At 43.5% G+C, this 21,896-nt stretch overlaps 1 protein-coding gene across 3 annotated transcripts in view; it reads right to left on the reverse strand.

Moving 5' to 3' along the window:
• Positions 1-2,747: 2,747 nt before the first annotated feature.
• The window catches only part of NDFIP2 (Nedd4 family interacting protein 2), an 83,671-nt gene continuing 64,522 nt past the window's right edge, over positions 2,748-21,896 (reverse strand). For all 3 annotated transcript variants that reach the window (XM_075918832.2, XM_075918833.2, XM_075918834.2), the window contains 3 exons: positions 19,081-19,147; positions 7,734-7,839; positions 2,748-4,613 (listed from right to left, as the gene is read on the reverse strand). In XM_075918832.2, coding sequence (XP_075774947.1) covers positions 7,736-7,839; positions 19,081-19,147 — 171 coding nt within the window. In that variant the 3' untranslated portion in view covers positions 2,748-4,613; positions 7,734-7,735. The remainder of the gene's footprint in view (positions 4,614-7,733; positions 7,840-19,080; positions 19,148-21,896) is intronic.

Raw genomic sequence — 21,896 nt, forward strand, 5'->3', positions numbered from 1 at the left:
CGATAGTCTGGCATATCTGATAATCCAGCACCCCCTGGGTCCTAAAGGTGACGGATTATCGGAAGTTTACTGTACATTGTATTTGCTATATCAAATCAAAAAGTTTAAAATGTGCTATTTACAGGTGTCCATTCTCGTTTTAAATGAGAATGGACATTAATCCAGTTGCACAGCCTTTGCTATTTGCAATTTAAAATCTTACTGTTAACTAATTTGCTAGACTAGCATGAGGTTATGAACAGGAAGCATTAGACACAGAAGAGTATGAAATGTGTCCCTGCTTGTTTTTTTCCTGTGTATGGTATCAGAAAAAGGCATGAGATTTCCTTTGCTTCTGCTCCATGGTCAAACTCACCAGATCCAGAATTCTGAAGCCAGTACTGACTTGCAGAGTTTTGTCGTCACACACTCATACATAACTCTAGGATGTGAAGAATGGCAACGATATGAGGGCTAGATGTAAAATTTCCACTAGTTTGAAAGTCACTTGTTTGAAAGATGCCCTTTTAGACTAAAGAAACTGTATAAAAATAAGAAATGCCAATAATTTTTGTAAAAACTGTCCAAGTCGTGGAAAAACATTTAACTATATCCACGGTACTACTCCTACCCATGTACCATCATACAAATCTTATTTGGAAATATTTGCATGGTTACAAGCCTTTCTGAAATTTTTGCTGACAAGTATTCTATTGGCATTATAGCACTGAGATGCATGAATGGTTTAACTTTCTATTGTGAAACTCACATGAACATATGACATGAGCTTCCTAAATTACTTTGTAAAGTATAGTCGCTATACTAAGCAAAAAAAAAGGATAAAAATCAGATTGTAGACCAGAGTTCATTTGTATGAAAGGTTTCCCCCTTAAAACTCAGGCAAAATGTTTAGTAGTAGAATTAATTAATTTAAAATTAAGCACTCAAATCCATATCTAGGGCCCACAAATTCCCTGTAAGTGGCTTAAAGTTTCAAAAGTGTCTATGGATCTAGGAGACTAACTTTAGCTACCAATGTATGATGTTAGCTTAAGTATTATGCAATTAAAACAAATCTAGAAATTGGAAATAATATTTATAAATGGCTGAAATGTTTTAATACAATACAGCACAGTGGTTGACTGCTCCTTCTGCCCTTAGGATATCACAACACCCAAAGTATTATCCAAGACACACATGCCAGATAGTAGATATGTTCCCCACTCCAAGCCTTGGTGCTGCAGAGACGTTGTCTTGGGCAGTAGAGGAAAGTAAACACTGGTGCACCTGTAAGGATTACTGCATTCCTTTTCCACTCTATGGGAGATCAGCTTTATTATGGGCATCTGGGACACAGGGGCTCCTAACGGATTGGCTGAGTGGAAGGTCACATCAGAAACCCACTAGCTGCCACACCTCTAGGAACAAGTTTTTATAACTCCTTTTCCCTGACTCAGGAACTGTTCTGCATTTGGGAGCAACAGCTATCATCCTTTCACCCTTTGGGAAAAGTGTGTGATTAGGTTTCTAGTTCTTACAGTGGGCATCATATTAATTGCTTTTGGCCTGGAAAGAATATTTCCCTCACTGCCAGATCAGCCTGCATGGAGTGAGGCTTATTCACCTTACCTTCAGCAACCCAGGACCCAAAAGCTGAAGTCAGTTGTAAAGTTTATGCAGTATGCCAGATGTCCAGCATAAATCTGGTTCCTCAATAAACTGAAACTGGATTAGGTAATCTCCAAAAGGTGGTGAGAAATGGGACTCCTACTGACTATTACGACGGGTCAGCCCCTCTTCCTCCTCCTCATTAACCACTGTACACGGCAGTATGGGGACCCAGCAACCGTGATGGGAGCAGCTTAAATGGGTTGAGGAGAATGGATAAAAGCAGCCCTCAGCAGTTGGTACTGATTATGGAAAGATGATTTACATTGGATAAGTTATCAGATTCCCAGATGTGGCTCAACTAGGCCACAGCTTTATTAACACATTACTGGACAAAAGAAACATGCAAGAAGAAAGCTACATAAATAGATTTTGTACAAGTTACTAGAAAATTAATGGTTTTTCCTCTCTCAAACTTCAAACCTCTATTCAGCATTCATTCAGAAACTGTTTACAGTCAAGCTTGTTTTCCAACTTTAAGGCACAAAAGCAAAAATGGCCAAGTGCCTCCAAACCATGGAAGCAGCTGCTCCTACCCAACTTACAGGAAATAGCAAGAAAAGTGCGCAGCATGAGACACATCTGGAAGAGATTGCATAGTCTTTGAAAATATTGTCCCAATTCCTTTCCTCCTGCTGATGAGATTTCAGGCTACTGAAGTGCTACATGAACTACAGACGATTAGATAATATGTAGGCTTCAACTATACACATTATTTGTGTCAGAATAAATGGCGAAAATTGTCATGCTCATCTGGAAATAAATATCCTGATTCAGAAGAAAGAATATGGTAAAATGTAGTGGAATAAACAGAAAAATATCAATCTTCCAATTGATTTTTAACTTGGGAAAACTGGTATTTACTGTATGAGGTGACAAAGGTAAATTATAAGGAAATTAGCAATACGTGCTTTTTGTGTTTGTACTAAGTAAGTTACATAATAAAGACTGGAATGAAGGGAGAGAGTAAATACAGAACGCTGGGATTCATACTCATTTAGCAATAAATTTACTTGTATTACATGCTCACATGACACGCATGAATACTAAAATGTGTTAATTCTCTAATGTAAGGTGCAAAACATAAAAGAAAAACATAATTAGCAAAACAAAACAATGTTTTATTTGCTTTTTTTCATAACGACAATGAATGCAAAAAAAAAAAACAGTTGAAATTCATGGGGAAATGCAAATAAACTATTAAACAATGATTTTTTTTTCAAGAAAAGCTAGGGAGTTTTCCCCTGACATGTTAGTCTATATTCATTTTTCTTTTAAGTAGTTTTGCAAGATTAAGAATAATGAATGTGACCAGTTAATATGCTTTTTAAAAAAAATTCAGTTATTAGATACAAAATTGAATATAACACTAACTTAAGACAATAAATCTCATTCTTTTAATGTTGGTATTAAAACCAAGCAAAGCTCTAATTAAAATAAAGGAACAGGAAGAAAAAAATAAATGTTTTTCAAAGATGTAAAATATACTGATTACTGATTGCAAGTAAGATTCCAGTTGTATTAAAGAATTAAGAGCGCTATTCTCCCATTGTGGTAGAAGCATAACTCTCACAAACAGTAGGAGTTATGTATGTACATGAATAGGAGAATCTGCCCTTCTAGAGATGATATATTTTAAGGAGTAATACCGTTACTTTTAAGTAAATACTATCAAGAGAGCTTTGTTTTACTTTTGCCAGTACAGCCTAAAAAAATAAAACACCCATGAAGAAAAAAAGACATTTCAAAAGTGACATTAAAATTTACTCATCAGCTTCATTCTAATGTAACACTGGAGTATTTATTCTCAAGAAGCATCGTAAGACAGCTACAAAAGCCCTTTTGAGAAAATTACAACATAACAAATTGTGTCTCTCTCACATAAAACCTTCTTAAGTAAGATGATCGTTACAAACCAAGGAACTGATCTGCAATTGCATCTATGCAGAAGCAGAGGTCCAACTACAGTTGGACACATGCAGAGTGATGCCCTGATGGCCCAATGCTTGAAAGGGTTGGAGCTCCTCTCACAAGCAATAAGACTATCCATACAAGTATGTGTTTTCAGGTTTAGGCTCAAATTGTTCAAATCATACCAGGAGAAAACTAATTCTTCAGATGGACATTTAAAGGCTTTTGCCCTCTTTTAGAATTATATCTAAAATAAAATTATACTTGAACATTCAAATTAGCAAAAAAATAGTGTATATATACATTGTCCATATTAAGATTAAACACAATTTACAGTGAATGAGAAAATATTGTGGTTACAAATATATTTTGACATAATTCCTAAGAAGCAATCTAACCAGTCATCTATGCATAGTTATTTACACAGGAGCTAGAAGGGGTGTTTCATTTTTAAATCAATTGATATTTTGGTCAGAAAGTTTGATAAAAAGTTCATCAATACAGGCTTATAATAATCAGGAACTGCAAGTTTTAGTAAATTTTATAAGAAATATGTATGTTGCACAATCATTAGATGAACCTAAATTACATAAAAAGCTAACAAAGTCAGACCTGGTTAATCTGAATCATTTAGTATATACCATTTTTACTCTCAATTTAACTTCAGATAACCAAGACAGTGGTACATACATTCTATGAAACTAACTATCACTTAAATCTTTCACAAACAACAAGCACAGATTAACCATGTCTGACTGTACTTAATCTATCACCCGACTGTATGCATGGTTTGTTCTCATTTCAATCTTATCCTTTGTTTTTGCACATTTGTATGTGCGCTAATTAAAGGCAATACTGAATATAAATATTTGCTAGAATGAACAGAACTGGCACTTAAACAAAAACCATCCTGTCACTCATTTTTGAAGCTGTATTTTTTTCTTCACTAATCTGTCTTCTGTTTTTAGTAGTCTTCTATCCTATTAACTTGGAGGGTTACTGATCATCTGGAAATTTCACATTGGTAAAGGGAAGGAATGTCTGGTTGATGCAGTCTGGAAATAAAGAAAGAATATTACTTCAGTTCAGGCTAATTACCTGTAAACAATGCTGGAGGTTGGGAGGGGACGCAAGGTTATACAGAGATAGTGCAGCAACTCCCCTCCCCCAAATCAGGGTAATTAAGCAGATGACAAGATTTTTTTTTTAAGACTGTTAGAATACTTTGCAAGGTGCCTCTCTCAGCTAACATTGACAAATTAGTAATTCTGTCTAGTGCAATAATCCCTTCTACTAAATGAATAAAATTCACTGATTTATGTACACATTTGCTTTGATTGTGTGATTATTTCAATTTAATACATAAAACGTTTGAACAAATATTAAGTCTCTCCAGCTTTGGAAGAGCTTCTCCTCTCCTCTCCCCCACCCCGTACTCTCTGAGGGTATGTCTACACTTGCACCCTAGTTCAAACTAGGGATGCAAATGTAGGCATTCAAAATAGTTAATGAAGCAGGGATTTAAATATCCCGTGCTTCATTAGCATGATCTTGCCAACACGTTACTCTGATCAACAACTGTTTTGAAAGTGAAAGTGCGCTCTGGGACGCGTTAGTTCGATCCAAACCCCTTGGTTTGGGGAGTAACGTTACTCCTCAAACCAAGGGGTTTGGTTTGACCTAACGCGTCCCGGTGCACACTTTCACTTTCGAAACAGCTGTTGATCAGAGTAACGTGCCGGTGAGATCATGCTTCATTGACTATTTCGAATGCCTGCATTAGCATCCCTACCTCAAACTAGGGTGCAAGTGTAGACATACCCTGAGAGTATGTCTACACAGCTGAGAAAAACTCGAATCTAGCTATGCAACCTGAGCTACATCAATTGTATAGCTGAAGTCAAAATAGCTTAATTTGACTTTTGGTGCTGTCTACACAACAGGGAGTCAAAGGAAGAACATGAGGGTCACAGGAGTCAGTAAGTAGTAAGAAGTCCTCCAGCTCACCATTATTTTGAAATAATGGCTTGCTGTATGGACGTGTACTATGTTATTTCAGAATAATGCTGCTGCGTATATATAGCCTGAAAGGTCAAAGGTTTGAGGACAAATACAGCACCCACTGAAGCTAACTCCCTGACTTCAGTGAGTGCTGCATATATCCCTCAGCTTTCATCCTATATTAGATTTTGGTCTCAGATGAAAGAATCATAGTCCAAGCCACCCTTCTTCAAGCCAGTATGTTCAGACACAATGTGGGCAGTTAATTTTTAGTGCCCATAGGTTTTGATCGTTATATGCCTGCGCGTATTTTTATTCAACGCCATAACGTAATTATTTAGTAAAGAGATAGTATATGTTTTCATGCAGCATTTACTATACTTTTACTTACTCTGTAAAGGTGGTTGTATTGCTCAGAAAATGAAAGATATGCTATTGCTAGGAAAAGAATAAAATATTGTAGTGTGGACACCACCAAAATTTATTTGACATTTAAGAGTAGCCTATCTCTTTAGTATTAAGAATTTGCTTTACCGCTTTACTGCAAAATGCCATGTTTTGACAAAATGACACAAAGTTAAACATAACACGTTGCAATTTTGTTCATGAAGATATATTTCTTGGATCAAGATCTGTAAAGCATAGCCGAAATAATTATTTTCCATATTTTATCAGAATGTGTCTAAATGGATTTTATCATCTTAAATAAAAGACCCATCATTTCTAGACTGTTTCCATCTTTTTCCCTGGACTTCCAATACTGTACTGCTGAGTATGTCATACTGATTCTACTGCCAATCTTTGAAAAGTCTTCTTTAATAAAGAGCAATCCTATGCCACTTAAAGTTTTTAGTCTCTAAGGTGTTACAGGGCTGCTTGATGTTTTTATAGTTACAGACTAACACGGCTACCCTCCTGAGACTTCTTGATTAAGTTACATATAGTTTCTAAATGAAATAAAAAAGCCCAACAATAAACACTTCAAGTATTCCACAAAATTAGGAAAATACTACAATCAGAGGTGTAAATAATTAGTCAAGTATACGATTAACCATTAGGCCTAGGCTTATCGATTAATCTTCTCAACTACTCACATCCACCCCGCCCCTGCTTCTGGGGGGAGCCAGCGTCAAAAGCCAGTTCTCCCCAACACAGGCTTCATGGTGCTGCCTCGCCCACTCTCCACTGCATCCCATGGAGCAGCCTCTGTCTATGCTGAGCCTGGGCCTGCCCTGGGCAGAGTTTGCTTCATGGTAGGAGTCCCTGTCTGTGAGTCTCTCTTTGTGGCCAGCCTGAGCCACTGTGAACAGCAGCCTCCTCCCCCTTACCCGCCCCTCTGCAGCAGCTTTTGTCTGTGGGGTGCTCAGACCCCATTGGACAGGGACTGCTGCCACCTTGCACTGCTGCCTCTGATATGAGGCAGCAATGTGGGGCAGCAGGCAGCCGGTCTGAGTGGGGAGCTGATTTTTAAACTGGCTTCCCTTACAGACTGGTTCTGCTTGGCACTGCACTGTTGCCTCTGATACTATCAAACATCCCTAACTACAACAGTTACTTGTGAACATGAAGACAGTGTTTAGTAACACTACAGGAGAAGGTGTCTCCCTGTGTTAAGTATGTAACAGAATTCAAAAGATCTACCTAATAGATGAAAAGTGTTACAAGAGTAAAAAGGCATACATGTGCCAGACTGATTAGCCAGCTAACTCAAGGATACACAGAGCATACTGTTAGATATATAATAAATATCTTGGCTCACAAGTGGCTTGGAAACAGTCATATACATAAGTGAATACACATCTATTCCTTACCTCTTCAAAGAAAACTCAGTCAAATGTAATATTCAGATAGCCAATAAGGAAGCACTGACCTGACTGATGAGCCAAATCAGTTCACATTTGCTAATGACTTATCCTGATTGGATGCAGATAGATCATGCAAGATGAACAATTTTAATCTTGATTTCTAAGTTGGTTTTATCTTAAAAACGCTACTTTCAAAATACATACTTGGAAAAAGTATCACCAAATACTTCTGACATGCCTTCAGAATATATGGTACAAGATCCTCTTTTTTGGTGACTTTGGAGAGTTAATGCTCCTTCATTTCAGCTACTCTGTGCTCAAGATTTACCTTTTAGAGACAAAAGTCTTAATGTTTACAAAATTGCTTACCTCTAATACAAGAAGAAAAATCTTGTTCTATGAGCAGCTGCCATGCTTTCAGACATGTTTCTGACTTTAAGGTAATTGACAAACCCTCGGAAGAACAGGAGAAGACCTGAAAATATTTAAAAGAAACATGAGAAATGCTAAGATACCCATCATATTAAAATAAGATAAGAGTCATTATTTGCATAACCCTAATCTTCCACAAACCACCCCTGTGTCTCAAATTTAGTGTCTCATCCCATTATATTTATATATATATGAATTAAATCAAAATGATAAATCAAACATCAGTAAAGACTTTACAATGAATTTCAGGGTACTAAATATTTAAAGTATACTTCTAGCCCAATAAATAAAATGCTCTAGCAGAAAGATATAATGAATGGCAGTAGATGACTGCTGGATGTTTGGACACACGACATTTTTTAGCTAGATAAAGAGGCACAGTGCTGATTAGCACAAGATCTGTTGAGCATTTGTTGTAAATGCATGCTTTTTGGTGCAAGTCATTTAGAAATAAACAGTGTATTTTCCCTCATCATTTAGTTATAATAATTCATAGAGTTATTTATAACAGTAGGTTCAAAATGGTCCAATGGAAGTTATTTTTCAAGTTTCAATGCATAATTAGATGAACTCACTTTCAAATGATGTTGATGACGATTCGAAATTTAATGACAATGACAGACTAGACATTTCTAAAACAAAAAGACTAGGCCACACTATCAAGGAGTATAAGGTAGGTAGATTAGTGGTTCTCAACAGGGGATGTGGACCTTCTCGGGGGCCATGACCAGGGCCAGCATTAGACTTGCTGAGGCATATAGGTAGGAGGCTGAAGACCAAAGTGATAAGCATGGCCACAGTTGGAGTAGTCTCATTCTGAGCCCGGCCAGGGCACTATATACCTGCGGAGCCATATGTCCTAGGATCTGAGACACTCTCAAGCTATGATCATGGGGGCAACTGCGAATTATTGAAGGAGGATGACAGGGCCTAAAACAGTGGTCTCCAACCTTTTTACGCTCAAGATCACTTTTTAATTGTCAGAACAAGCCAAGATCTACCGCCCTATCCTTCCCCCAAGACCACACCCCTTTCTTGAAGCCCCGCCCTCTCTGTTCTCCCCCTCTCCATCACTTACTATCCACAGCCCTTATACACTCTAAGGGTACTGCTACACTGCCGCTTTTTTTCGATTCCTCTGTAGGAAGAGGTTTTCCAACATTTGACCTGGGTAGACTGGGCCAAATGTCAGAAAAGCCCCTTCTTTTGGAAGCCCCCTTATTCCTTGTGGAACAAGGAATACAGGGGTTACCGAAAGAGCATGTTTGCTCTTCCTCTAAAAAAAAGTGGAAGAACAAACGCGTCTCTGGACGCAGAAGAGTTTCCCTGGGATACCTCTGGAATCCTGAAAAACTCCTGCAGTCTAGCCATAACCTCACTGGGTTGAGACAGGATGTGTGGGCTCTGGGGTGGGAATGAGGGATTTGGGTGTGGGAAGGGGTGAGAAGTGCAAGCTCTGAGAAGGAATTTGGGTGCAGGAGGGGCTGCTGGCTCAGGGAGGGTGCTCCAGGCTGGGGAGTGTTGGGGTACTGAGCAAGCCACAGGCTTGTGGATGTGAGGGTGCAGGAGTTTGAGTTGGGGGATGTGAGGGGCTCAGGGCAGGGAGGTTGTGAGTATAATGGGCTCAGAACACAGATTTGTGGTGTGTGGATGGTGTAGGAGTGTTGTGACCGAAGACTGAGGATGTGGGGGTGCAGGAGTTTGGGGATGTGAAAGGCTCAGGACAGGGGCTTCCAGTGTATGATAGGCTCAGATCTAGGGTCGGGGGGAGGGGGGTATGTGCAGGAGTGTTATGATGCTGCAGACAGATGGGGGGTTTATTGGCCAGGCTTCATTTTTAAATAAAATGTCAACGCCAAAAAGTTTCAGCATTGTTTTTATTCATGAGAAGGGCAGGGAACCTGTTTCAAGTCAGGGGTCTCTGACCCACAGAAAAGTCAGTTGGGGCCACACAAATGAGATGCAAAAAAAAAAAAAATTCCTCCAACCCTCCCCCCCCCCCCCCAAAGCCTCACTAATGTGGCCCCAACTGTGGTGGTGGGAGCAGGGGAGATGGTACTGGGGAAGGGTGCTAGCGGGTGCTGGGGCAGGCGACGGTGTCAGTGGGGGCAGAGGACAGGATGCTGGGGTGGGGACAGGGTGCTAGTGGGGGCAGATTGCCAGTGGGGGCAGGAGACAGGGTGCTAGTGGATGCTGGGGCAGGGGACAGGATGCCAGTGGGAGCAGGGGACAGGAAAGGATGCCAGTGGGAGCAGAGTGCCAGTGGGGGCAGACTGTTGGTTGGGGCACAGAACAGGGAATCCTCAGCACGCACCTTCCCCCTCCGAACTCCCTGCAGAGGAGGGAAGCTCCGGCAAGCGCCTCCTCCCGGGACTCCTTCCCCTCCCCCACAGAGGAGGGAAGCTCCAGCGTGTCTCCCCTCTGGAGACTCCTAACCCCTCTAGCCCGTCTCCCCCAGAGGAGGGAAGCCCCAGCGCATTTTCCCCTGGAACTCCTACCTCCTCCCCCCACGCAGCAAGTCCCCGGCAGCTGCCAGACTTCCGTCTACCCTGCGGGAAGCCGGCACTAACTCCATTGTTGCTGGAGGTAGGTAGTGGGGCTTCTTGGGGGTGGAGGGAACTGGGGTGGGGAGCCCTGAGCGCCTCCCAATCGACCAGCTGATCACAATCTACAGATTGGTGACCACGGGCCTAGAATCTCTCGACGGAGTGATGCTCTGGCTGTGGTCAAGTCTAGAACTGCCCCCTATGAACTCTATCCTTTGAGTAGGTGCCAAGAGGGACTTTTTCTTGTTTATTAGCAGACAGAGCTGGCAGCATGTGTCCAGCATGGACCTTTTGCCTCAACAGGCCCTTGATGAGCCAGTCATTCAGGTATGAATATAACTGTACATGCTGATGCTTCAGGTATGCCACAGCGACTGACACACACTTGGTGAAAACCCTGGGGGCCATAGAGAGGTCAAAGGGCAGGATAGCAAATTAGTAATGGTTCCTTCCCACTACCTCTCTCAGACCCTCTAAGATGGCAATATGGAAGTACACATCCTTGAGGTTGAAGGCAGAATACCAAGTCCCTGAGATCCAGATAGGGAATGGAAATGGTTAGGCAGACCATACAGAACTTGAAGTACACCAAATATTAGGCCATAGGCCCCCATTTGCCTTAGGGATCAAAAAGTAGTGGGAGTAGAACCCTCTGTTATCGAACTCTGGAGGCATCCTCTCCATTGCTCTCACCTGGGGCAAATGGGATAGCTCCTGCTTGAGAAGCTGCTCATGAGAATGGTGCCTAAAGAGGGATAAGGGCGGAGGGTAGGAGGGCGGTGTGGAGGAGAGCTGGAGGATGTAGCCACACTGGACAGTGGCCAAGACACAATGGTCCTATGTAATGTCCCTCCATGACAGGAGGAAGGGACAGGATAGGTGGATAGTATGTTGGGAGTCCAGTACGTTGTCCCCAGGCACACCCTCCAAAGGAATGCTCGCCCTGGAGTTTTGCCTGGCTGGTCGATTGCTGGCCAGACTGGGGGTGGCAGCCCTGATTTCCCTTTGAGGGCTTAGGCCATGAAGGGGCTCTCTCTGGCTGGGGATACTGACCTTATGTTGAGAGGACTGGGGCTTAAACCTTTTCCTCTCGGATCCTGGGAAATCCAGATTTAGGCTTTTCAAGGTCATATGGAAGTCCTTCAAGCCTGTGCAACTTCGCGTCCATTTGTTCTGTGAACACGGCCCACGTATCAAAAGGCAGGTCTTGAATGAAGTTCTGTGTCTCTAGAGACAGGCCTAACTGGAGAATCCTTGCCACCCGCCTCACATTGATGGTGGAGGCCATAAAGAAAGCTGCTGAGTCTGCTTCATCAGACTCTGACTTCAGGGCAGCCAGAGCTACGGAGGACCCTTCTTTGATGAGGGCCTTCTACTCCTTGTAGGAGGCTTCAGGCAATGTGGTCTCAAACCTAGCAAGAACCTGTCAGGCATTCACTTCATACCTGGTGAACAAGACTTGGTGGTTTTCCACCATTAACTGCAAGCTAGTCAAAGAACAGATCTTTCTACCAAACAAGTCCAGTCATTTGGACTCTTTATTCTTAAGGGCAGGTACTGGATGGCCTTCATGTTCCTTATGGCTCACCGATTCCACCACAAGAAAGATGGGAGATGGGTGGATATAAATGTAGTCATGATCCCCTGCTGGGACAAACTTCTTCTGCTCAGCTCTGTTGGCTATCGGCAGAATGGAGGAGGGAGTCTGCTGTAGTATCTTGCCAATCTTCGCAACCGCCTCATGCCAGGGTAATGCCACCCTGCTAGGCCCTGCTTGAATCAGGACCCCAAGCAATGAACCTGAGATCTCTTGCACCTCCTTGGCCTGGAGGCCCAAGCTGTTAGCCACCTCTGAGGAAGTCTTGGTCGGCTCTCAAGTCCTCCTGGGGTACCGCCAGGGAAAAAGCCACAACTGCCTCATTTGGCGATGAAGAGGAGGTGGCTAGGGCTGGTTCGGCATCTTCACAAGGCGGGAGCTGCTCTCATAGAATCATAGAGCTGGAAGAGACCTCAGAAGGTCATCAAGTCCAGCCCCCTGCTCTAGGCAGGACCAATTCCAACTAAATCAACCCGGCCAGGGCTTTGTCAAGCCGAGACTTAAACACCTCTAGGGATGGAGACTCCACTACTTCCATAGGTAACCCATTCCAGTGCTTCACCACCCTCCTAGTGAAATAGTTTTTCCTAATATCCAACCTGGACCTCTCCCACCACAACTTGAGACCATTGCTCCTTGTTCTACCATCTGTCACTACTGACAACAGCCTCTCTCCATCCTCTTTGGAACCTCCCTTCAGGAAGTTGAAGGCTGCTATCAAATCCCCCCTCACTCTTCACTTCTGCAGACTAAACAGACCCAAGTCATATGCTCCAGCCCCCTAATCATTTTGGTTGCCCTCCGCTGGACCCTCTCCAATGCGTCCACATCCTTTTTGTAGTGGGGGGCCCAGAACTGGACACAATACTCCAGATGTGGCCTCACCTAAGCCGAATAAAGGGGAATAATGACATCTCTGGATCTGCTGGCAATGCTCATCTTAATGCAACCTAATATGCCATTAGCCTTCTTGGCTACAAGGGCACACTGTTGACTCATATCCAACTTCTCATCCACTGTAACCCCCAGGTCCCTTTCTGCAGAACTACTACTTAACTGGTTGATCCCCAGCTTGTAACTAGGCTTGGGATTCTTCCGTCCCAAGTGCAGGACTCTACACTTGTCCTTGTTGAACCTCATCAGATTTCTTGTGGCCCAATCCTCCAATTTGTCTAAGTCATTCTGGACCCTATCTCTGCCCTTAAGCATATCTACCTCTCTCCCCAGCTTAGTGTCATACGCAAACTTGCTGAGGGTGCAATTCATCCCCTCATCCAGGTCATTAATAAAGATATTGAACAAAACCGGTTCTAGAACCGAACCCTGGGGCACTCCACTAGAAACAGACCGCCATCCTGACATCGAGCCGTTGATCACTACCCGCTGGGCCCGGCCTTCTAGCCATCTTTCTATCCATCTTACCATCCATTTATCTAATCCACATTCCCTTAACTTGCTGGCAAGAATATTGTGGGAGACCATATCAAAAGCCTTGCTAATGTCAAGATATATAACATCCACTGACTTCCCCACGTCCACCGAGCCAGTTACCTCATCATAGAAGCTAATCAGATTGGTCAGGCATGACTTGCCCTTTGTGAATCCATGCTGACTATTCCTAATCACTTTCCTCTTATCAAAGTGCCTCAAAATGGATTCCTTAAGGATCCCTTCCATGATTTTTCCAGGAACCGAGGTAAGACTGACCGGCCTATAGTTCCCTGGATCGTCCTTCTTCCCTTTTTTGAAGATGGGCACTACATTTTCCTTTATCCAATCGTCCGGGATTTCTCCCGATCTCCATGACTTTTCAAAGATAATAGCCAAAGGCTCCTCAATGACATTTGCCAAATCCCTCAGTACCCTTGGATGCACTAAGTCCGGACCCATGGATTTACTCCCACTACTCTCTTACTCCCACTACCTGTTGGGGGGGGGGGGGGAAGAGCGGGGAAAGAGAGAAGGAACTGGTGTCCCCATGTCCTGTTAGGGTCCACAACACTCTGGTTGCACTGAGGGGGCATCGTGCCCCAGTTTCTCACATGTAGACCAATGAGGACTTTGGACTGTTCTCCTCAGACACTGGAGGAGAGTGATCAGACTGTGCCAGGAGATCAGGGCTGAATGGCAGTTTGCCCCTGTGCCAGGGCCCCATTGGCATAGGGAACGGTACCAACACAGTACTTCTGTACTGCGCGACCTTGAAGACCACCGGCATGGAGGGAAGACGGATCTCCAGCACAGATGAAGATCACCTGGACACTGGGCTCAGTGCCTTCTGGGGCTTCTCTGGCCTGTCCACTGGCTGGTCATCCTTCTTCCACTTATCCTTATGAAAGCACTTGTCTCTAAGGGTATGCCTACGCTACAACGAATTACTTAATTCGAACTAAGCTAATTCGAATTAGCACGTCCACATTAAGTGGACCCTGAACCGGGGTTAAGGATGGCCGGAAGCAGTGCCAGCAGGGCAACAGAGGAGGACTTAGAGCGTGGAGATGCTGTCTCAGGCTAGCCGAGGGCTGTGCTTAAAGGGTCCCGACCCCCACCCCGGACAGACAGCTCTCAGGGGTGCCCCGCTTGCAAGGCAGTCCTGGCTTGGATTGCCCGGACTACCCACAATGGGCACATCACACTACTCAGCCATCAGCCCGGCTGCACTTGCTGCAGGTTGCCATCTGGGGAGAAGGGACAATTGGGGGGCTGCAGGAGAGCTTCCACCCCCGGAAGCCCGCAGAGCCAGCCCAGTCCTTCCCATCGGGGGCTCGTGCCCCATTCCTCCCTCACCTCCTTCCACTTACCCTTCCGTAGCCCCTCTTCTTGATGTACAAAATAAAGATAACGTGTCTTCCAAAATGGAATCTGTCGTTATTGAACAAAACTGGGGGAGACTGGGAAAAGGAGGTGGAAGAGGGGAAGAGAGAGGCTGGGAGAGGGGCGGGCAACTAAAATGATCAGGGGTTGGGAACAGGTCCCATATGAAGAGAGGCTAAAGAGCCTGGGACTTTTCAGCTTAGAAAAGAGGAGACGGAGGGGGGACAGGATAGAGGTCTATAAAAGCATGAGTGGGATGGAGAGGGTGCATACAGAAAAGTTCTTCATTAGTTCGCATAAAGAAGGACTAGAGGACACCAAAGGAAAGGAATGGGTAGCAGGCTTCAAACTAGTAACAGACAGTTGTTCTTCACAAAGCAAAGAGTCAACCTGTGGAACTCCTTGCTGCAGGAGGCTGTGAAGGCTAGAACTAGAACAGAGTTTAAAGAGAAGTGAGATCAAGTCATGGAGGTTGGGTCCATGGAGTGGTATTAGCCAGGGGGTAGGAGTGGTGTCCCTGCCCAAAGTTTTTGGAAGGCTGGAGAGGGATGGCACGAGACAAATGGCTTGGTCATTGCTTCAGTCCATCCCCTCCAGGTTGCCTAGTGTTGGCCGCTGTTGGCAGACAGGCTACTGAGCTAGATGGACCTTTGGTCTGACCCAGTGTGGCCATTCTAAGCTCAGGGCTCAGGGTCGGTGGTCTCAGTGGACCACCTTGATTTTCATGCAAACCTGCTCCTGGGTGGCCAGGCTGGCAGCTCTCCTGCCCTAGACGGCCGCTTTCCTGTGCCTAGTGCAGAGGTCGTGGACGAGGTCCACGATGTCTGCACTGGACCAGGCGGGTGCCCGCCTCTTGCGGTCCTGGGCAAGCTCCCGGGAGCCGCCAGCCTGGTCCCGGGAAGAGGGGGAGGACTGGGGGGCATCGGGTGGCTGGCTCGAGCCGTGCCAGGTGCGGGGTCTGCTGGCTGGGTGCTGGCAGGCTTGCACCTGGCACGGGCACCGTAGCCAGCCTGTGCCCCTTTAAGGGGTCTGGGGCCGGGAGGGGGGCATACGAGTTTCCCTGGTGTTGGCCAGAGTGGCCACCAGGGCAAGCTGGGGAGGTCTAGCCTCCCAGTAGTTCGAATTAAGGGGCTACACACCCTTTAATTCGAACTAGTAAGTTCAAACTAGGCTTAGTCCTCGTACAATGAGGTTTACCTAGTTCGAACTAAGTGCTCCGCTAGTTCGAATTAAGTTCAAACTAGCAGAGCGCTAGTGTAGCGCCTATCAAAGTTAATTCAAACTAACGTCCATTAGTTCGAATTAACTTTGTAGTGTAGACATACCCTAACTGGCTTCCTAGCAGGCCTACATAGGGCTGTGAGTGATGACTGGCACCAAGCTGTTGACGCCGGCAGTGCACTGCGCACCAAGGCACCGTCACTTGGTGCCGAGTCCAACTGCTGATCCATTAAGAGAGCTTTCAGATAAATGCTCCACTCTTTAATAGTTTTAGGATGGAAGGACCTACAAATGCGACACGTGTCCAACACACGTCTTTCCTCCAGGCAAAAAAAGCAGTCAGAATGTGGATTGCTGACTGGCATGGGCCTGCGACATGCTACGCAGACTTTGAAGCCAGAAGAAGGGAGTCTCATCCCCCAGACAGAGTCTGTTGGAGGGACCGAAGTTCAACAGTTCACTAGTACTTCACCAGTTCATTAATGACTATCACAATGCAAAGGGAGTGCTTGCTACAGCTAAGGCTAGAACATCTGTTCCACGCACGGTCACTGGCAGTAAGAAGGAACTAAGGATGATGGAGGGACGGGGGTACCCTATATAGCGCGGCATGCATGCGCCACTCCAGGGGGCACTGGAGACGCTGGTCCCTACAGGTACTACTTAGGGGAAAAGTTTCTGGCACGGGTGCACGTGGCAGGCACACACACCTTTGTTGAATGGACATGAACAAGCACTCAAAGAAGAATCCACATGTCTCCCACTCAATTCATAAGGTGCAGACCCTGTGAATTGGACTATCAAGTCTCTCTTGCTCTCTCTTATCCAATGAGCATTTTGCTTTTTCAACTGGAACTATTCACCTAAATCAACACAAATTCATGAAATATTTTGGTTGACCTGATAAAACGTTTTCAGTGAAAAGTATTTTAACCAGAACATTTCGTTTGGCTCTAACTAAAAGTAGGTCATATAGTTTTATTACTAAGCTGAATGCTGAGGTAACAGAGAGGTGAAGGTAAGACTGGCATTCTACTGCATGAACCTGCAGTCATCAACACAAATTGCTTCCACATACAGCTGTAAGGGCTGTGCAAGAGCATCAAGAGAGGGCTGATAGGCTTTCAAGGAACCACAACTGAAAGCTAATTTTTGATAGCATACATATTAAGCAGCAGATCCAAGCTCAATCAACTTTTTGAATTTCTTCCAGGTGGAGACTTAGCCAATAGTAGTGGAATTTTTTTTTTTTTTTTTTTTTAGAATCATAAAGCAACTTTTTATACAATTGTATTTTCCCTTCCACGTCCTCCCCCACGCCCAAATCATCCTCCCCTCCAGTGTTTAAAACAGTATTTTGTTAGTAGTCAGTCTGGTTCTTGTCGGTAGTATTCCCCATCTCTCCAGGGCCTTAAAGGAACTGAATATGCAGCTGGTGTCTACACCATGAAGGAAAGGAAAGATGGGTGGGCCTTAGCATGTTTGCTGGCACCATTCAAAAAATCCTTTTGCACAGAAGCAGGAGAGCAGTAAAACTTTCGTATTTTTTTTTTTGTTCAAAAGATAAAAAAAAACAGATTATGCCCATTAAATAGTATTCGCCAGAAAGTAGTAAATCATTTATATCTGTGTCCCTTCAAACTCAGAGTATTCTTTTCTGTGTTCTGTTAAGAGTCTCCACTTAAAAACCAGAGGGTCACAATTTAGTCACTGCAATACATAGCCTAAGATGTTAAATACTGTAATCTTAAAATATGCAAACAATTATGTCAGTCCAAACATTTATTTATCTTTAGAATAATGAATTATAATTATTCAATACATTTAAATGCCTTTTATCCCAAAACATATTATAAACATTAAAAAATAAGGTTAATATTTTCCAACTTTTGAGAGTGAAGTTAAGCTTCTCAATTTGAATTTACTCACAAGATGTTACTGAAATCAATGGGAACTTGAGGCACATCTTTTATATAGGTGGGCAAAAATGAGTTAAATGTCTTGACTTCAGGCACTCACGTCTGAAAATTTTGGCCCAAAATTTTATACAGAATCATTTCACCCACTATTGAAATGAAGTCGCCTCTGGGATAAAATACAAAAGCTATTTAAAAGGCCTGGTGCTCAGGTTTTCACCATTTGCAATTCCCACTGATTTCTCCAACAGTGCACAGCAACAGAGCAAAAACAAATTAAATATAAAAAGTTAAGAATACTTCTCATATTCAGTCGAAAGCACGAAGAAAAATGTTCGGTTACTGGCATATTCCAATGATCTTTATTACTCCTCAACAGTTAAGATCTCTTTTCTACATCTCACTCAACCAGTGTAAGGCCCCTAACATCTCAAGTGGAAAGAGTGCCACCTACTGATTCACATCACATTTTAGTACGTTTCCAGTTAGAAAATAGCAGGAATTAAAATAAGTTAATGGTATAGACTGAACTCTCGCAAAAACTACAAGGGTAGTATGTTCGTCAATATTTAACTAAAGCAGAAACTAAAGAGCAAAAACCAGAAATTTTATGAATCTGAACAGATTTCTTAGTCAAAGAAAACAGACTAAACGGAAGTACTGTGATCAAAAAGCATGACGCCTTTCCCTTTGCCTGACTAATGATTAATGTAATATGTATTTCAAAGACAAAAAAAGGATACTTTCGTAGATCACCCAGACTGATTTTCGATGGTGGTATCTTCTGAGCACTTTGATCATCAATGTAGACATTGAAAATTAACACTTATAACTACCATGTTTCTTAAACTTATAGTTTCCAATTGTGTAATTTCTACACTCTCACCAGCCGCATTTATTTATTTTTGTTTTTAAACACACAAGTTACAAATCAGACATGTGCACAATTATATTAACAGCATAGAACTCTGAACTGAAGATCAGACTAACCAGAGATTCACACAGGAATAGGAGTGCATCTAAGACTTTGGTAAAAGCAATGCAAATAAAATACTAAAGATGATTTTTAACAGATGACAAAAGCATACAGCTTTTAGTACATATTGTAATGTTTTGATTTTTAAAAACATATACAGAACTCATTAAGAAATTCTCTATCAATATAAGATTTGTTTTGAATTGTAACTTACCAAGTACGAGAAATATCCACCAAAGCCAGTACTGTCCATTGAAATATCCAGTAAAATAGTCTGAGAACTGAAAAATACAAGGATTAATCAATTTTAAGTGGTAGTATCTTGAATATATTTTAAATGTAGATATGATACAGTGAACTAGCAAATTAAAATATAAAATACACTCAAGTAGAAAAGCAAACAATTATTTCAAGAAGCTATAAAATACACAAACGGTGTCAGTTTAGTGTTTTTTAACAAAGGATTTCTAAACTTGTTAAAAATATAATACTTATTTGAATCATCTCGCATTTTCTATTAAAATGAATTACTGTCACCTCTTTTTAATGTCTGCAATCCCAAGCACACTACAGCAGCCTGCTGCTTTAGATATTAAACACCAAAAGCCACATTAGTTTAATCTTATCAGACAGGGATGTTCTGCTGACCCCTCAAAAGAAGAGCTTTTGACCTTCTGTATACCCCCTACTGTTAATCGCTGCCAAGAATACCAGCCCCATAAAGACCTCCAACTCATTAAAGCCTTTTCATTTTCAAACTAGATGCTCCAGCATTCAGTTCACAGCAGTGAACTGAACACAGCTACAATGAACCTTGAAGTGCATTTCAACAGTTCCTGTTAGTGACCATGGTAGACAGTCTTGTCCTCTCTGTTTTGTGGGAATATGAACAGGCAGCTGGAGGGCTGGGTGTGAGGGTATTTGAGACTGGTATCTTTTCCTTAACCAGACTCCAGACTGAGTGATTCACTGATAAAAAGGTTAATTAAATGCCCCCAGAGTGCACATCAGCTCTCCTTACCCCTATTTTTAACTCTTCCTTAGTAGTTATTAAAAAGGAACAGAATAATTTGTGCAAGCTGTAATAATTCAATAATGTTCTGTATACTCCCTGCCTACCGCTGTTCAGCTTGTTTGATGCATACTGTCACAGAGCTTACCCATACACTCCTTTACAGCACATTTTGTAGAATAGCTAGGCTTTGTCTATACAGGCAGTCCCCGGGTTACGTACAAGATAGGGACTGTAGGTTTGTTCTTAAGTTGAATCTGTATGTAAGTCGGAACTGGCATCCAGATTCAGCCGCTGCTGAAACTAATCAGTTTCAACAGTGGCTGAATCTGTGACACCAGTTCCGACTTAAATACAGATTCAACTTAAGAACTCCAGGCGTCCCCAAGTCAGCTGCTGCTGAAACTGATCAGCAGCTGATTCCAGTAAGCCTGGGGCAGAGCAACTCTGCCTCAGGCTTCCTGTAGTCAGCCGCTGGTCAGTTTCAGCAGCGGCTGACTTGGAGACGCCTGAGGCAGAGCAGCTGGGGTGCTGCCGGGTTGGTCCAGTAGCGCCAAGGAGCGGTGCTGCGGGACCAACCGGCAGCGCCCCACCTGCTCTACCACAGGCCCCGGGCTTTGCTCCACGTCTTCCTGGTCTGCTGGGGGGGACACAATAGCTGCGTCCCCCCCCCCAGCAGACCAGGGAGACGTGGAGCAAAGCGGCGGAGGACCCGGGCCGGACCGCGGCGCTTCCAGATCAGCGCCGCGGGTCCGGCCCGGGTCCTCCGCCGCTTTGCTCCGCGTCTCCCTAGTCTGCTGGCTCCCCCAGCAGACCAGGGAGACGGGGAGCAGCTTTTCTCGCCCCAGAGGAGGTGGGCGGCGGGACCAGGCGTCCCGCCGCTCCAGTCCTCCGGGGCGAGAAAATCCCCGTCCGTAACTGCGGATCCGACTTACGTCGGATCTGCGTAACTCGGGGACTGCCTGTACTACACGCTTTGCCAGAAGAGGCAATACAAATGAAGTGTGGATTAGCATTTTCTCGTGCTTCATTTGCATATTCTCTTCCGGTCACTTTTTGCGCAAGGGGTTTTTGCACAAAAACCCCTTGCGCAAAAAGTGACCAAAAGAGATTATGCAAATGAAGCACGAGAAAATGCTAATCCACACTTCATTTGCATTGCCTCTTCTGGCAAAGCATGTAGTGTAGCCATTGCCCTACTATAAAAGCCCAGACATCACATACACTAAAGTTAAGATATGAGGTCAGATCCTCAGTTGGTATAAACCAATCAATGGAGTTCTATAGAGTTAGACTACTGAGGATTAGGTTTATGAACTTCATTAGTATTTTTCCAGAGTAGAAATATTTTTCATTCATTAGTTAAAATTCATTACAAAAAGTCTTTGGTCTCTAACAGCACTCATTACAAGTAACTTCTTTAAAAAAAAAAATCAAGTATTCATGTAAGGTAGAGTCAGTGTTGGAATTGAGAGTTGAAACATTTTTATAATTGTTTCAGTTCTCAAATCCCTATCTTGGATTCCTAGATATCTAGCATCAGTTGCTTCAGAGACAAAGGTCCCTTCCTGCCTGCATTTGTGACTTTAAGAGACCACAAATCCAGCCCAGTGCATTGCAGTGGGACCAAGTAACCCAACATGTATATGCTAGGAACCAAAAATAGGCATATTTTGGATAATCTCAGGAGAGATGCCTTCTAATTTCTAGAAAGGATGAGATTCCTCAACTCCCTCTCCTCAGCCTTTGTACATTAGGTAAAAAGAGGCCAGTGTAACATAAAGGGACCTAAAAGCCCCAAATTAGCCAAGAGAAAATTCCCCTGGCACAAACTGAGGAAAAAGCTGTAAGGCTGTTTTTCCTCAAGAGCCCCATACCAAGTACTGGAGAGGAGGCATAGCTGGGACATTAGGGAGAGGCCACATCGCACAGTGTTATAGAGATTCTTGGCAACAATGCCACATTCAGGGCAACCAAATGAGGTTGCCATATACTGGCTAGATAATATTGCAGTGCTG

Source organism: Pelodiscus sinensis, chromosome 1 (assembly GCF_052426305.1).
Source record: "Pelodiscus sinensis isolate ZL-2025 chromosome 1, ASM5242630v1, whole genome shotgun sequence".
Classification (NCBI taxonomy): domain Eukaryota; kingdom Metazoa; phylum Chordata; order Testudines; family Trionychidae; genus Pelodiscus; species Pelodiscus sinensis.